The 18,458-nt window shown below is 40.5% G+C and overlaps 1 protein-coding gene across 2 annotated transcripts in view; it reads left to right on the top strand.

Annotated features, from left to right (window-relative positions):
* The window catches only part of CDKL5 (cyclin dependent kinase like 5), a 226,900-nt gene that overhangs the window by 188,073 nt on the left and 20,369 nt on the right, over positions 1-18,458 (top strand). For both annotated transcript variants that reach the window (XM_025373446.1, XM_025373447.1), the window contains exons 16-18: positions 4,858-4,957; positions 10,134-10,253; positions 13,279-13,495. In XM_025373446.1, coding sequence (XP_025229231.1) covers positions 4,858-4,957; positions 10,134-10,253; positions 13,279-13,495 — 437 coding nt within the window. The remainder of the gene's footprint in view (positions 1-4,857; positions 4,958-10,133; positions 10,254-13,278; positions 13,496-18,458) is intronic.

Raw genomic sequence — 18,458 nt, forward strand, 5'->3', positions numbered from 1 at the left:
TACGCGTGGATATGTATAGAAACCTGAAAAGAGTTGTTTTAAAAAGAATGAGAGGCTCAATTGGGATGTTGAACTTTAGTTGAGGCTTCATCAGGTCATCCTTATTCTAATATTGCTGTTAGGAGACTTAAGAGTTCCAGAATTGCCAGTGATGAACTGGCTCTGTCCATTTGTTTCTGTTACTCTTCCTGATAATGCTGCTATGACATATTTCCTTCCTGCATCGCATCTCACTTAGTCTGTCATTAGTTCAACTTGACTCATCTTGATTTTTTTTCTTGAATAAGCCCTCAAATTGGTTCATCAGATTCTTCATATTTGAGAGAAATGCACATTTAGTGACTTACAAAAAACATCAAAGAGCCTTGTTATGGTAATATAGTGAATTGCTTTTCTTTGTTGTGAGGGGGTGGAGACAGGGTCTGGCTCTGTTGCCCAGGCTGAATTGCGGTGGCACAATCTTGGCTCACTGCAACCTCCGCTTCCTGGGCTCAAACCATCCTCCTACCTCAGCCTCCTGAGTAGCCCAGACTGTGGGTGCACACCACCATGCCTGGCTAATTTTTGTATCTTTTGTAAACACGGGGTCTGACTATGCTGCCCAGGCTGGACTCTTAACTCCTGAACTCAAGGGATCTGCCTGCCTCAGCCTCCCAAAGTCCTAGAATTGCAAGCATGAGCCACTGTGCCTGGCCGTGAATTGCTATTCCTAAATTATCTCCTACCTAAAGTCAGTCTGTTTTTCCTTGATAGTAGTACTTCAGATTTACTTCCGGAAGAGAATATTTGTACAGTGTACCCCTTTCTTGCAATGGAAAAGTCTAGCTACTATGTTATATTTTAAAGCAGTAAATAGATATTGCAGTATGATATCCAGAGCTGTTATTCTGGCCATCTCAGTTATGTAGAACCTACTTAAGAATCAGGAGATAGCCAAAATATCTCAGAACAAGCAAAATAGAGTTAATATGGTGGGATTAATCATCTTTACTAATAGGATAACACCCCCACCCTCATTTGGACTCTGTTCTTCATTTATGCTCAGTTCTGACAGGCGGCACTGAGATTGTCAGGGCAAGAAATAGTTCGAGGTGGTACTACCGGGTGCAGAGGGAAAAGGATCCAGGCAATAGTTATGGAGAGAAGCAGGTGGGAAAATCATGCATATCATAGATCTCTATGAAGTGTGTGTTTATAAAACAGGCAGCTTCACTTTGCTTTAAAAGACAAACTGTATAAATATGTTTAGAAAGACTGCTGTCAATTGGATTAAAAATTGATGTTTAAAGAGTAAACCAAATTACTTAGAAATCCCACTAGTTGGTCAGGCACGGTGGCTCACTCCTGTAATCCCAGCACTTTGGGAGGCCAAGGTGGGCGGATCACCTGAGGTCGGGAGTTCGAGACCAGCTTGACCAACATGGAGAAACCCTGTCTCTATTAAAAATACAAAATTAGCCAGGCGTGGTGGCACATGCCTGTAATCCCAGCTACTCGGGAGCCTGAGGCAGGAGAATCGCTTACGTCATTGCACTCCAGTCTGGGCAACAAGAGTGAAACTCTTGTCTGAAAAAAAAAAAAAAAAAAAGAAGAAATCTCACTAGTTAAATGAAGAATTGCTGTAACTTGCACAACCCCAGCCGCCTTTTTCTCATAAGGTTATGAATATATTGGTATCCATTAGTGCTTGTCATCGTAGCTTGCAGAGTTACTCCTGTAGAATTATTCACTGACTCTCTTCTCACACATTAGCTAACCACGCTCGTCACATTGCCAGGGGAGGGGAGATGGCAGGGAAAGTGTCAGAGTAATGTTCCTCGCCGCTTCATCTCACTTTCCATGCTGCTCTCAGAGGGATTATACTGAAGTCCCATAAGCCTGACCGTGATGCCCCCCTGCCCCATTCCCTAGCTGTCAAACCTGTCCCCTACCCCCAACAAGAGTCTGTGAGCAGCTTGAGTGAAATCAGATTCGTTCTTTTATTTTTCTCTGTTTCTTCAACACCTAACACAGGGCCTGACATGTATAAAGTACTGGCTGAATATTGGTTGAGTGATTCATTGGATTTTAATTCCTTCCTTTCTTTAGGTGAGTCTTTGGAATTGTGTCTCCTCTTGGACCCTTATGGAAATAGCTGTCATGTTAGAGCTGTCATGTTAACGTTAGAGTCCCATGCCTGTGTGCCTGCTTACCCCTTGTCTCATTGCCCTCCTCCCATACTGTTTTGGTCCCAACTGCTGCTTTGGAGAAGGTGCGAGGTGACTGGATGAGTAGTCCTTCTCAAAGCTTCTGTCTCTGAGATTGATGTGAACCCCCTACTTACCCTTCTTCTGTGCTGCTCCTTTTTACCCCACTCAGCACTAAGCTGCTGTCTTCCATGTGGAATCACAGGGGCCAGAATGCACAAATGAGGGAAATGACCAACCACACGCTTACCCATAGGGCTCAGTTCCAGCTGTCAATGTATAACTCATTCTCCATTCCTTTATACAGCACAGCTTTTCAAGTGCCTTTGTTCCAGCCAGCCTCTTTCCATCTGTCTCTGAGTCACTCTGTCAGCCTTTTCTCCCTTCCCTTTCTGTGTTAATTCTTTGGGTATGTATGTTTCTGCATAGCTTCTCCCTTGTTTTGTTTTTCCTCTCTGACTTCCTTCTGTCTGTCTTTGGTGATGCAAACACACACTTCACTCCTAGTTTTCATCCACCAGTTCAAGGGTAATTTATTTCTTTTTTTTTATTTTGACCTCTGGGATCTTTCTCTGCTTGGATCTTTGAAAATGTCCCAATCATTCCTCTATCCCCACCTGAGCTGTGGTTTATCCAGTGCCTCTTGAAGAGCCCCTGCAGAGGGTCTTTGGCCCATCTTCCCTGTGTCCTGGGGACCCAACAATGTATCATGCAAACTGCAGACATCGAGCTTTCCTTTTATTACCCTTCCCTTCTCACTTTCATCTTATTCGCTGTTTCATCCTGGATAGATTCTCCTCTTACCATGCAAAATCCTCCTAGGACTTCCTCCTAGGACTGGTGTCTCAAGCCTTCATTTCCTCTTGTGCCAGCATTAATATTCTTACAGTAACACCCATTCACATTCTGAGATCGCAGTCATGATGAATATGTCTTCCTTAAAAATTTACTAGATTGGCAGAAAGCACTTTTACCCTCAACACACCTGTGGTATTTTGTTAGACTTTCATTCTGATTGGTAAAAACTTCTACCCATTAATCTGAATATCCTGTTGTGCTTCTAGGTTGTGTTTTTGCAGATAGTATTGTGGAAGTACATAGCTATTTCGTAAACATATAATTCTTTAACCTCTAGAAGTTACAGAATGTTAAAAATAGTATTGCCAGTTCTACTAGATGCTCTCTGAGGCTCTTTTCCCAGAGTCATGCTTTTGTGATTCCAGCAAACGCCACTCTTCTCCAGTGTTCCTTACCAATGGCAAGTGACTGAATGCTGTGTCTTGGAGTTCAGCTTAGGGCAGTCTATCTTTAAGTCCCATGCAAGAGGGTTTCGTCTCCTTAATTGCAAAAGAACTTGTCGCAAGAAACTTTTACCAAATTCCCAGGGCCTAGGCCCAGTCTGTCATTGGGATTAGATGTTTTTCCCAACAGTACAACACTGCATTTAAAGACTCTTTTGACTGGTCGCGGTGGCTCACACCTGTAATTCCAGCACTTTGGGAGGCTGAGGTGGACAGATCACTTGAGGTCAGGAGTTCAAGACCAGCCTGGGTAACACGGTGAAACCCTGTCTCTACTGAAAATAAAAAAATTAGCCAGGCCTGGTGGTGCATGCCTATAATTCCAGCTACTTGGGAGGCTGAGGCAGGAGAATCGCTTGAACCCAGTAGGTGGAAGTTGCAGTGAGCCAAAATCGCACCATTGCACTCCAGCCTGGGCAATAGAGCAAGACACTGTCTCAAAAATAAATAAATAAAAATAAAAACGCTTAACTTTTCAGCAGTTACCCGTTTCATCATGTCTGAAGTTTTCTGGCTTTCAAAATTATAAATGTATCATTCTGAATTTTAATATTAGTTATTTTATTCTTTTAACATCTTCCAATTTTATCAAAATACTGGTGGTGTCAGTGGTATCAAGCTTAATGTCAGTATTAGAAGTTTTTTTGCCCCCCATGAGAGCTTTTTTTTTTTTTTTTTTAAAGAAACGTGGTCTTGCTATGTTGCCCAGACTGGTCTAAAACTCCTGACCTCAAGCGATCCTGCTCCAGCCTCCCAAAGTGCTAGGATTACAGGTGTGAGCCACTGCACCTATCCCTGCGTTTTTTTCTTAACTATTTTTATTTAGTTTTAATAAGTAGATGAAAGGTTTAATAAGTAGGATATTTCCAGTTTCTGGCAAATTTTTACTTTTATTCAAGATGCTTTTATAGCAGTATTGATCTTTATGTTCAGTATCTTGACAAGTCTCTAATAATAAACGTGTCGAGCTGGTTTTTAAAAGGTAAATAGAAAAATGAAGGTAGGTGTTGAAAATGTTTTGCTCTTTCCCTTGTAGAGTTATAGAAAAGCCATCCTTTAAGCTGTGTACTTTTAATAATCTCAAACTCTGAGGTCTTCAACAGCATGAAAATGGTCTTGCAGCAACAGTTATAGGTCATATAATGCTCAAATTGCTGTTTTGGGTGAGCCTGTGCCAGAGGATAATCACTAACCATGGTTGATTAAATTCAGTTCCTCCTGTGCTTTTTTAGAGGCTCTTTATCCAAGTGTTTGATTCTTCCTGGCTATTTGAACCTAGTGTCATGCATTTTCAGTCTTTCTTGTATTTGTCACACAATGGCAAGAAAATGATTGAAAAATCAATATGATAAAAATGTCTTCTCATTTAGGAAAAGTCCTGAAAATATTAGTCATTCAGAGCAACTCAAGGAAAAAGAGAAGCAAGGATTTTTCAGGTCAATGAAAAAGAAAAAGAAGAAATCTCAAACAGTAAGTAGATGGCCAATTTATATATATAATAACATGTTTCTGCATTATTCAATGGATACTTTACACTTTGCACTTGGCAATCAAAGTTGATTGTTTTCTTATTGAGACTTGACATTTATGCACTGTATTATGTCTCTTTCTGAAATTCTATACAACTATCCTCTCAACAGAACCTTTTCGACATTCAACAGAATCTCCAGGAATAGAAGAAATTTAATTTGGATGAGAGAGAACACTTTAAGCCTTTCTCAGTATACTTTTTATCTATGTGGGTTTATATTCACGTAAAAACTTTGAAGACACAGGATTTGTTTCTCTCTGGGGGTTTAAAGATATGCAAAAACTTAGGAAATGGGTTTTGGTTTACTTTTAAATCTTGAAATTTGTAAATAACCATCATTCCTTATTCTCTCCTGGCTGGTTATAGAATTCCTACGTTGACAGGTGTGTTTCAGAGTTGTATAGTCACAAAGATCGTATCTGGGATTTTAGGGCTTGCGTTAGAAGGAAAATAATGTTTGCCTTTTGATTGCGCTGTGGGCTGGAATGCACCTTATCTCCTGGGAGCCCTCTGGCTGAACAAAGAGCTGGCTCCATGGCACTGTTCACATCACTTCACCGAACCACCCAAGCAGGGATCCTGCTGGTTTAGTGATGTGAGAACCTTGGGGAAACCCGGCCTGTAGGACAGCAGCAGGAGTAGTTCTTCCCCTAGATGAGGCTGCATCCCCTTTTTCTTTATGACAACTTCAAGGCTAAATAAGGTAGAGTTAGCTGTTTTTATTTATTTATTTATTTATAGAGACAGGGTCTCACTCTGTTGCCCAGGCTGAAGTGCAGTGGCGTGATCTCGGCTCCCTGCAACCTCTCCCTCCTGGGCTCAAGTGATCTCCCACCTCAGCCTCCCAAATAACTGAGTGCACGCCATCACACCCAGCTAATTTTTTGTATTTCTTATAGAGACAGGGTTTCACCATGTTGCCCAGGCTGGTCTTGAACTCCTGAGCTCAAGCAATCAGCCCACTTAGGCCTCCCAAAGTGCTAGGTGTGAGCCACTGTGCCTGGCCTAGTTAGCCATTTTGAATGGTTTTGGTTCTAGTTTTACTTCATACATAATTTATTCTCTTTTATTTGAAGAGGGAAAAGACATAATCAAAACGGCCTACTCAGTTGGATTTCATTGATTTCATCTGTAAGTTTAGTAGATTAGACCCAGTGTTTCTGAGGCCCTTTCTATTACGAAAATTATAGAATTATGACTCAATGGGAAGTTAGATTAGATAGATGTTCATAGCAATGTGTATAAATAACCTGAAGTAAGCATTTTTATCTCACAGATGTTCTAGAAATGTTAGCAAATACCTTCCTAGATTATCTTTCTAGAACATTCTTTCACTTGCTTGCTTGTTAAATTAATGTATTTCCTTATAAAATAAATGTGAGTTCATTGTAGAAAATTTGAGAAAAAGAAAAAGATCGTTTTAAATCTTAATACCCTACCACAACTAGTATTAGGATTTTGGTATATTTCCCTCTAGCTGTATAACCTATACATATGCTTGTGGAAACTAGGTGTGGGGTTTTTTTTGTTTTGTTTTGTTTTGTTTTGTTTTAAGTTTTAAATTAGAGCAATCCTTTTAGTACAATTTTGTATTCTGGCTTTTAACAGTTTATCTATCTATATCTACATGCACAGAATATGTATGTTACTACAAATACTTTATTATCTTGAATCCTAATGGCTGCATAATATTTCTGAAGTATTCATTAAAAAAAACTGCCCATATTTTTAACTGAAGCTTACTTTTAAAATGTCAAATCAAAATGCCACTCAGTCAGATACTACTACATTTGTTACTTAGACTGGGTGAACAAATAGACCTGATTTAACCTAGGAATACTTAAAATGTTTAAAGTGTTAATAAAACTTTTATCATTGTCTGTAGAACATGTTTCTGTATCATGAACATTAAAGTTTGGCTACCTCCTGACCACTGTTATTTTTATTTTGTGGTTTTTGTTCTAAACCACAGGTCTCCTGGCATTGTGGGGTGATTAAGTGGTAGGAAGCAGGAAAGATTAAGGAATTGAAGGTGTTTTTATATATAGATTTAGATTTTGATGTTTGCTGTAGAGCAACATTAAACCTAAAGTCCCTGGCTCACTGTGGCACAAGTGGAGTATACATGTTGACTGACTTTATTATTCAGAATTTAGTTAAATTTTAGATATTTTAGTAGTATAGATTAGAGTAAAAAGGAAAATAACCATTCTCTAATATCCTTTCCACTTAAACTTTTTATTAGGCTTTCATAAGTTTCCTTTTTGATATGTAAAGTAACTGCAAAATATCTCTGCATAGGCCATAATGCCTTAATCTTTACTAATCCAAAAGTTGTTTGTACCTCTGCATCTTTTCATTAAATGAAAAATAAAATTTAAGGGCTTTGGGATTTCCAAAGAGCACTCAGTACAGCCTTCCAAACCTCAGAGTCCTAAGCCTGACATTGGGTTAACTCTGACTACTTTGAATGAGCATTTAAACAGTTAATTGTTTTTCACTTTCTAGAACTCAGCAAAAAGAAACTACATAGAATAAGCTTCAAAAGATTTAAGGCATTATGGCCTTTGCATAAGATTCCAAAAGAATAAAAATCTGATGCCCAGTGTACATAGAGACTCATGACATGTTAAAGCTGAGGTGGATCCTAAATCTAGTTGAATTTTTTTATTCACTAGTATAGGAACTGAGCCCAAGCAAGTCATGGGCTTGCTTCGAAGCCCAAAAATCACGTAATCAATTGGGAGAACCAGAACTGGGTTCTCCTAAATACCAAGTCCAGGCTCAGTTTATACCGTGGACCTGCCTCTGTGGAGAGCCTCTAGGAGCTCTCCTCTGGCCTCTTTAGTGATGCAAGTTAAACTCTTCCTCAGGGTTCCTGTCATTGGAACAAGAAAATTTATGGGATGTTTTACTCAAATCTCTTTTTACAGATACCCTTAAAAGATTACCTAAATACCTGAATACCTTCATGTACATTCTAGTTCTCTGATAATTGAGATATCCAAATCAGGGAAAAGTGTTGCCCAAAAAAAAAAAAAATCTGTATTGTAAAGGTGCCTGCTTCAACTCAAGCAAATCTGGAAGCTCCCTTGGGAAATCTGGCTTCGGTTACATATCCAGAGTTACATAAGTCCTCAGAGCATATGGTGACTTTGCCAACTTGGTAATTGTATCCTAGTTAGTTAGTATCTCAACTTGTGATGATGCTTCCAATTAAATATTGAAATTTCTGTTTCTTCCCTTTGAAAACCAGTATTCTGAATTGTGCTAAATGTTTTCCATTGGGTAAATATTTCTAGCAGTACAGAATAAGGCCTCTTATTCAACATTAGTATCCCACCACAGTGATCAATACCTCTTCCTAGTGATGTTTTCAGGCTTAAAAGTTGACTGAATTTGAAAGGGTTTCCAGTATGTTGGGATTTTTTTTCTTCTAATAGGCAAATTACATGGTAGATTTTTTACTTGCTGAAGTCCTCTCTAGCAATTAGGAGAAGATTGAAGTTTATCAGTAGCTCTTTAACACAATTCTTTGTAACAATATTTCTGATAGTAAAAATTATTTAATGTGTAATAAGCTTAATGTGAGTAGGTGTGTCTGGGTCTCTCGGCATTCCTACTAGAGGTATTGATCATGATCTCACATTATATACTTGGAAGAAGTTTGTGCTTGTCTTGAATTTGCATTATTGACATCTTCACGTCCAGGTGAGAATTGGCACAGAACCTCTATAGATGCACAGCACCGAGATTCTTTCAGTGACTGTTAATATTTAGCAATTTGAGGGCTTCCAAGGGCTAGTAGTTTCAATAAGCACTTTTTTTTTTTTTTTTTTTTGCAATTAGTTTATTTGTATCTTATATTGCAGACAGATTCCACCAACGGGGAGAATCCAAGCATCAAGAAATCCCTCTTTCCTCTTTTTAATTCAAAGAATCATTTAAAGCATAGTTCTTCTTTGAAAAAGCTTCCTGTAGTCACTCCACCCATGGTACCCGTTTTTATGTATGGTAGCCCTGAAAACTGCTCCAGTAAACTTGTTTTACTGATGACAACAGCATGTCTTATTTTCATGAGGTCATATTCTCTTTATGCTAGTTAAGTATGTGAGCCAGTTCCATAAATTCACTGGGATATAAATTCATTGCCATTCTTCTGAATCAGTTACGAAAGTTGAAGCACAAAGTCTATTAAGCAGACAAACTAGTGAAAGGCTAGTTTGTCTTGTCTGTTTAGCCAATTATGGGCAGATAACATTTATAAAAGCCTGTATTTTATGTAAGGAATTCTATTAACATTTACAGTTAACAGATGTCTTTGCATTTGACTCACAGAGTTTGTTAACACTTGATTGGCAATTTGTCTTTTTGAAGCCAAGTTGAATTGACCAAATTGAATGAGCTAACAGGCTCCATGAGAAAACAGCTTGTATCCTTGTCTGGCTTGAGCTTTTGCTGGTCAGTTTAAAACCAGGACTTTTGCTTGGCATTTGACATTACTCTTCTGTGTTCACCAAAGCTGGTGAATAGACCAGTTGCATTCATCTGGAATTTGTGGCACAGATTTCCAGCATTTCTCTAGTACATAATGACAGATCCAGATATATCAGACAATGATTTGGGAATATGACCTAAACCATACTTTCTCACTTTGCTATCCTTGAAAGCCTACCAGACTTCTTTGGCACTACCAAATACAATGTTTGGATCATTTTCCCAGCAGGAAAAAATTTGTTTTATTGAACTGGTTCATAACCTAACTGCACTATGGAATGAGGATACGACAGCAATTCCTGGTATAGCCCAATTTAACTGCTCTCTCTTACAGCGACTAAAACTAACAGCATGGGAATGCTTTAAGGGTTGAGGTTTAACAAAGCTGCATGACATCTGCCAATTTTTCCTAATGCAGGGAAAATTATTAAGAGGGCAGAAGAATTTAGCATCACTTGCATTGTGAACATTGGGAGAGATTGGGGTTCTTTTTTTACTGGATCATTTGAGTTTTGGTTTGGTTTGCTTTTTAGTTTGGTTCTCCTATTGGGTGTGGTTGCATATCTTAATTAGGCTTATTAGTGTGCTTATTGAATGCTTGTCCATATTTTGCTCTAGGTACCCAATTCCGACAGCCCTGATCTTCTAACGTTGCAGAAATCCATTCATTCTGCTAGCACTCCAAGCAGCAGACCAAAGGAGTGGCGCCCCGAGAAGATCTCAGATCTACAGACCCAAGTGAGTGGATCCTGCACCATTCCTAGACTCTCCAACTCTGCAGTAACTGTCCTGAGGAGCGGGGAGGGCGTGGTAGAGAAAACTTAGCTTCTCAGTGTTACAGTAAGGCTGAGCACCTCCTCAAAATAGACCCTCAGTTATACCCAGATGCATCTTGTGAGCCAGGATGAATCTTGCTTCAGTGACCCATGTTCTACTGGGAAAGATGCAAGCTTCCGTTAGCCTTCACCTAGCTGGAGGCAATTGAAGATGTAGTCCCAGCCCACAAATACAGCCCAGGAAAGAGCTGAGCTGTGTTAAAGAACCATAATTCATGGTAAAAAATGAGGCATGCCATAACATTTCAGGCAGGATGAACAGAGATGGTAGGAAGATTAAGGTTTCATTAAAAGTAATAGCATACAAATTGAAAGACAGGTGTGATAAGTTTTCTTGAAAGAATATTTCAATTCCTGAAATCCATACCATTTTTTACAGGAAACAGGCAAACAGTTGCATTAGGAACTACATATTAGACTGTATTACGTAGTCACATTTATCTTCCATAATGGAGGAATAAGCAGAAACTGAATCAGTAAATTTTTCAGGTATCTGAGGTTTGTTTCCTTTAAACAACTATTTTGGTTGGAAATTTTGTAATGTATCTTTTCAGTATCCCATAATGAACATTTTGGTTTTTGATATTGAATATTTTATGAATCCTTTATTCTTCTGTACTATAATTTTTGACAACCCTCCAGAGCTTTTGAGGCCATAGGATTACTTGTATCTGTGATTTCTTGTGTCACAGATTTCTGTGATTGGGAGAGCAGACTACTTTTTTTTTTTTTTTTTTTCCTGAGACAGGGCCTCACTCCCATTGCCCAGGCTGGAGTGCAATGGCACAAACTCGGTTCACTGCATCCTTGACCTCCCTGTGCTCAGGCAATCCTCCCACCTCAGCCTCCCAAGTAGCTGGAACTACAGGTGTGCGCCACCACACCTGGCTAATTTTTTGTATTTTTAGTAGAGACAGGGTTTTGCCATGTTGCCCAGGCTGGTCTCGAACTCCCGGACTCAAGTGATCCACCTGCCTCTGCCTCCCAAAGTGCTGGGATTACAGGGATGAGCCACCATGACCAGCCTCTGTTTACTCTTTTTAACTGTAAGCTGTTGCATAGAACTGCTGACAGAAGTTCCCCATATTCCCATTGTATTTGCCCCAGCTATTTATATTTTCTGCTTCTAACATAATATAAGCTGGGGGTGGTGGAAGCATAGAGAACCAGATATCCAAGTTTATTGGATATGTATCCAAACTAAAGAGACAAGCCTGTGAGTGAGGGCCTGCTTCTCTATTCCCAATTTCAAAACAAAACAAAAAGAATAGAGAGCTTTAGAACTTTCTTTGTGAAACCATTTCTTTTGCCAAGAAGCTCTTCTCTCTTCTCTCTTCTCTCTTTCTTTCTGGCAAGGTCTTACTCGATCACTCAGGCTGGAGTGCAGTGGCAAGATTATGGCTCACTGCAGCCTTGACCTCCTGGACTCAAGCCATTCTCCCACCTCAGCCTCCAGAGTAACTGGAACTACAGGCACATGCCACCATACATGGCTAGTTTTTAAATTTTTTTATAGAGATGGGGTCTCGCTTTGTTGCCTAGGCTAGAAGCTCTTTTCAAATAACTTTATAGCTCTTGCTGAATGCAGATTATTGTAATTGCTTGATAGTTACATGTGGTCAAGGCTGTAAAAATCACCAGGAGTCTCATCATGTTATACCAATTTAATTATTTTTAAAAAGCCACTTTTGAGCACTTAGAGTGTACAGTGTACTATGCTACCTCCTGTAGGGAGCACAAAGCTTTCTTGGGAAGACTTTGGAATGATGATGGAGAATACTTTCCCCTGAAACAATATCTACTTGAGTCAATTCTGAAGCCATTTACCTTGGGTTTCTGTGCCTAGTTCCTTCAAATCTTGTAATGTTCCTTGAGTTCATCAACATTTATTCAAACTTTGCTGAGCCCTTAAATGCATGTCCCTTATACCATGACACTTACAGCAAAGGTACTCTGAGAATTGGCCTCAGAGGGGCCCCAAGGCTAGGGTTGTAGCCTAAGTGGCCAAGTCCAGCAGTTGTGACTGGCTGTGAATTTCCAAGTGCTTTCCATGTCTCTTCTGAGATCAAGGAAGAGGAGATTGAGTCATCATCTTTCATCGTTCAGGAGCATGAGGCTCAGGAGTTGTCCAGTGAGGAGACTGCTCTGAGGCTGCTCCCCTCTGCCCTGAAGTCAGTCTCCCTCCCTGATGCAGCACCTGGGGGTGTCCAGCTGCACAGTAGACAGACAGGCAGGGCGGACCACTGTGAGCCCATGTTAGGAATTGAAGGCCTCCTGTGAATAAATTATTTAGATAGTTCTGTTGGGGTTTTGCATATTTCTTTGTGCTTTGCATTTTCAATGCCCAAATGTTACCCTCCCCCTCTCAAAAAAAAAAAGTAAAGCGAGGGAACATTTGAATTTTGTAATATTGAGAGAGGGAAATCGGGGAGATGAGAACAAAAAGGGCTATACGACTTGTAGTTGAGTACATTGCTAACTAAAACATTCCATATTTTCAGCTTCTCTTGCTACTAGATACGGCTGTGTACTTAAGTTCTAGCTGGTGAAATATAAGTGGAAGCATTGTGTGGAGCCTTTGGGAAGTCTTCTCAAAACAGAGAAACATACACCTTTTGCTCTTTCTCCTTCCTGCTGGTTGAAGCATGAGATCCCCTGGTTAGAGATAGGATGCAACCAGGTAGATGAGCCTGGGCCTTTGATTGGCTGCCATACCAGCTCTATGATTTCTAGGCTTTTCCATTAAAGAATAATACAATCTTGTTTGAAGAAAACCCAAAGAACAGATCTGGCTGGACCAGCTCCTCCTTGCACATGCTTGCCCTTCCTGGCCACGGCCAGTCACCTCAGGTCTAAGCCCCCTTCCCTCCCCAGACTTATGGTCACTCTAACTTGAATCCCGTGTACATTCTCATCCTTTCTTTCAGAGCCAGCCATTAAAATCACTGCGCAAGTTGTTACATCTCTCTTCGGCCTCGAATCACCCGGCTTCTTCAGACCCCCGCTTCCAGCCCTTAACAGCTCAACAAACCAAAAATTCCTTCTCAGAAATTCGGATTCACCCCCTGAGCCAGGCCTCTGGCGGGAGCAGCAACATCCGGCAGGAGCCCGCACCGAAGGGCAGGCCAGCCCTCCAGCTGCCAGGTCAGATGGATCCTGGTTGGCACGTGTCCTCTGTGACCAGGAGTGCCACAGAGGGCCCTTCCTACTCTGAACAGCTGGGTGCCAAGAGTGGGCCAAATGGGCACCCCTATAACAGAACAAATCGCTCACGAATGCCAAATCTGAATGATTTAAAAGAGACAGCCTTGTAATTTGTGCTGGTAGGGGGAAGGGGTGGGCAGACAAGCCAGTGGGGGAGGGGTGGGGAAGGGTGGGCTGGGATTGGGGCATGGGCCGGGCCAAGTGGTGAGCCAGTATTTTCAGCTTTATGAAGATGTGTGCAATATTGCATGTGTTGGGGCCGTCGAGCTCCTCGCGGCCACAAATGCTAGTCAGGGATCTTAGAGCCACAGGAGTTCCTTAGGAATCGCCACTCCCCACAGGTCTTGTGTGAGAATAGATAGAGTGTGCCATTGAGGAAGAAGAAATTCTTGGCAGTTTCTCCCCCTTACATTCCAGCTTTAGTGCAATCTCTGTTGAACTTGGGAACGCCAGGATGTGTCCTGGCACTGCAAGGGATAGGAAAATCATGTTGACCGATGCCCTTACTACGTATTTTTTTCTGCCTAGACTAAATGTGGGGTTTATTGTAATCCAAGAGTATCCCTTTGAAGGGTTAGCAGATGAACTGTATGTCTTAAATTGTTTTCTAAACTTCCATATTTGATAGGATTTGTAACATTTATTTATAATTAATATTGTACTGTTATAATCATATCTTTTATGTTATAATGTAAAGTTATTTTGAGCTGTTTGAAACATTGTGAAGCAGTGGGACAGCTACAGTAGTTTCTATAAAAACTAAACAGTAACATTTATATATTGCATCAGGAGTATTTTATTCTATATATAAATATATATATGGTAAATATCTGTTTTATAAATATATTCATTTAAAGAAAGTATCGTTATGACACTATCTGCCATATTTTTATACATTTGTGATATGAAGTGAGTATTATACTTCTAATAAAGGGAGTTGAATTGTGGCTACACGTGACTGTAACAGTATGAACCTTGCTCAACTTTTAGGCCCCAGCAGTAGCCTCTAGAGATCCTTGGTAGCAGACGAGATGCAGCATCTCTTTCCAAACCTGCAGGGGAAGAAAGTCAGATAGGCCAGTGAGAATTCAGCAGGCCTGGTTTCCGTCCTCACACACTTGGCTCCTGTTTGTGTCCAGGGACGTTACTTGCACACAGGGGACAATAGATTGAGGCATTACTCGTGGGTCTTTGTAGAGAGAATGTGCTCTTCCACTTAGCATTAGTGTAGAGCGTAGACCAAAGATTTGCCAGTGAACATTCCTTGTTGTGAGATCATAAGAGGTACCTGTCTGCAGATCTTGCAAACCAGCTCTATGCTCCTCAATATTGTCCACTGTCCCGGAGACTCTTGGCTGATGGGGTGTGAGATATATGTGTGGCATTTCTATTTCTGAATGCCTTTTTTGCTCTTGCTTTCTCCAATACCATATTTAAAAGGCTCCTGGAGCAATTCCAGATAGAGAAAAAATTACTCTATCCATTTTTTTCTTCCTGGGGCTGTCCACTTATGACAAGATTTTCATGCACACCTGTTACACATACACCCCCTATCAGAACAGGACCTATTTTCCCCTCATCTGATCTCTTTCAGCTCCCAAGTTACTCCCAAGTATCATCAAACCCTTTGGCCATCAAGTGTTATCCTCCCATGCCTCTGGGTCATCCTTGAGGGAAGTCACCTCAGCACTGTCATCTATCAGTAGTAGTGGATTTTTGGAAGTAGTCTCTTAGCAATAATACTTTTAAAGGTCCCTCCCACCCCTCAAAGAGATAACTTCTCAGTATTTATTACTTGTCCTCAAATTCTGAGTGTCAGCCCCTGAATCAAGTCAGCTATAATCGAAATGTGCTGTTACTGTTAACCCTCCCCCAAGATTTTGAGGATCATAGCTCTGATGATTATGAAGATTATAAAGACTAAAGTCCTAGTTTCCCTGAAGCTTAAATTGTGCACATATTGCATTTTTATATAAATACTGTAATGTGTATTGATTATATAGATAGGTTATTTTAAGGTGCTTTTTATTTAATTTTAATAAATGTAATAAGCACTAAAATGAAACTCGACTGGGTACTATTATTGAAACAATTTGACTCAAATCAATAGTTTTGCATGCTCTTTAGTTCTTTTTCTGTCTTACTTCTTTCACCAGTTCAGTACTGTTTGGGTAGCTCTGAATTCTGGCTTTTCCCAGGCAGCTGCTTGATGATACAAGTGAGGTGGACCATCAGCAGTTTGCCTGGACACTAATGACTCTAAAAGGGTGTGTATTTAACTCTTCTTTTTCATACTAGATCTCTACCTTGTATTCCCCCCTTGCAAACCAGAAACTACACTTTTTTTCTCTGGAAAGACTTCTCACTGTGCTATGCGCTTAGGAACTGCACGGTCCCGTTGCCATGCTGTGGCATTCGAGGCTCGTTGTCACCTAGGGGCTGGTTTCCCATGTTGTCATCCTTGTTAACACTGGGATCTCAGATGTTTGCAGAACATTTCTATTCATGATGGTTCTTCAAAGAAGGGCTAGAATATTTGCCTTCTACCTAGAGCAAAGTAAACCTAATTGCTGAAGAGTCAGTACGTACTTTTTGTACATTCTCAGATTTGAGCCAGAAAATACCTACAGATATCTACATATGTTTTCAACCAGTGTTTTCGAGGTAGCTCTTTAATCTTCTTCTCAGCTTTTGTCTGTTCTGACTTTTCATCCAATAAGCTGTAAGTGAACTATAATCTGCATTTCTAGCATGCAATTCTCTTCCTGCTCACGAAGGGGGGATGATAAAGTTTTCTCTCAGACCTAATGGGCCCTCTCTTAGCTTTTAACTGTTGTTTTCCCCTCTTGATGAAGAATTATTGACATCACAAAGATTGCCATCTATGATAGAAAGGACTTGATTTAAAGTCAGAAAAATTTGCCTTTTCTTTAGGAAGGGGAATTCATGACATCCATGTCCTATTATCGGCCCTAACTTCCTAAAGAAGAAAAAGGGTGAATGAAAGCTTATGTTACTTTTATGAAAGTATCACTGATCTCCTTTGGAAAAGAAACTCTGCTTCACTGTTTTTCTACCTTTATTTCTCTGCTGTCCTTGTTTTTCCTCTCTAAAGTTCTAAATACACTTTAACTGAACCTTGTTTGGTCTTGCTCTAAAATTTAGCCTCTCTCTAGAGCCCAAGACCAAAAAGGAGTGCTTCATGCTGAGGGGCTCAAGTGAGCTGACTCTACAGCTGTGGTTCTCAACTAGGGGCAGTTCTCAACTAGGGGCAGATTTGCCCCATGGGCACATTTGGCGATGTCTGGGGACATTTGGTTGTCGCAGCTGAGGGTGATGGTGTGCTACTGGCATCAAGTGGGTAGAGGCCAGGGATGCTGCTAAACACCCTGCTATGCACAGGACAGCCCCCCAAACAAACAGTGCTCCAGCCCCAAGCACCACTGCTGCCGAGGTTGAGAAACCCTGCCCTACACCATCCCAAGCCCACCAGTCTGCAGAGCTTGGCTCTGGCCTTGTTCTGTCCAGGCTACAGTACTGCAGGTGTGAATTCTTCAACATCACATTCTCTTAAGAGTCTTCGACCACAATTCCTGAATCCTTGGAATCCTATTGTTTGTTTCCATTGTCTTGGGCCTGCTAAAAGGTGCATACTTTGGAAGGAGACCAGAGTTACTTTATAGGTGTTGGAGAACTTAAATTCTAGGTTAGCATCCTTAGAAAATCTTTCATAGAGCCATGAGGCTTATATTTAGAAGCAAGCAACAGCCTGGCAGATTGGCATGATTTTTACCAACTGCTCGAAGGCATCCATGGCTTTTAGCTGTGTCTCCCGAAAGAAAATGTCTTTGTTTTTTATTCAAGTCATTTAATAGCTCTTTACAAATATTAGCATATGGCAGACCAATTAGAAGCAAAAAAGTCCGTATTGGTGGTTGTGATGTGGCTGTTATATAGAAGTATCTGTGCTGTATGCTTTGGTTAAATCTGTTTTAAAACATGCTTTAAGATTCACCTTACGCAGTTGTACTTTAATTCTAAACTCAGAGCTATGCTGTCAGTCTCTAGTCACACCGTGTATTATAAAGTATGTTGTGGTTGTAGAGTTAGCCAGTTTAGCATGTTCCTAATCTGAGAATTAGTGGACTATACTAGGAAATGCTATCCCATTGTCCCTTTCCAGCCCCTCTTAGTTAAGATCATAGTATCCTCACTTCTTAAACTAGTCTTTAGAGTAAATAAGGAAAAAAGCCATTTATTTTCTTCTAGCCATGTATTATTGAGAATGACTCATAGTGTACAACTTTTTTTCAAAGGCCAGAGGATTACTTTTCAAGTGTGTAGAAAGATCTATTTCTGTTCACCTAGGAGCTGGTGGTGACTGAACTCTTTCAGCAAGGGCAGTGGCTCAGTGTGATGCAGTGCTGGAGCTCAGCTGGGACTCAGTAAATCTGCACATTCTCTGCTGGTCAGAACATGTTTCCTGGATAGCATTGTTTTTCTATCTAGAAATTCGTTACCTCCTGCATGGTAGTGGGATATTGAGCTCTCTGTGGGTTCTAAGATCCACAGACTCATACTTTTGTGAACTTTGGAATGTGGTAGGGTACATTGAACCAAGTCAGAAAATAGTGAAATATTTCCTTGCCTCCTTCAGTTCATCACTAAGAAAGTGTGCAGGCAGAGAAAACTTACTTATGGTTTAAGAAACCACAATTCTGGTTTTTTTGAAAGGGGACATAGAAAAGACAGTACAAAGGTTGTAAGTGTCCTGCTGCTAATTCCCAGGGCCAGAATCTCACAAGAAGGTCCTCTCAGAGACTTAAAAGCCTAGCTTACAAAAATAACCAGAAACACAACTTGTAAGCAGTTATGATTTCTTCCTTTTGCTTCTTGACCAGCT

This window comes from Theropithecus gelada, chromosome X (assembly GCF_003255815.1).
Source record: "Theropithecus gelada isolate Dixy chromosome X, Tgel_1.0, whole genome shotgun sequence".
Classification (NCBI taxonomy): Eukaryota; Metazoa; Chordata; class Mammalia; order Primates; family Cercopithecidae; genus Theropithecus; species Theropithecus gelada.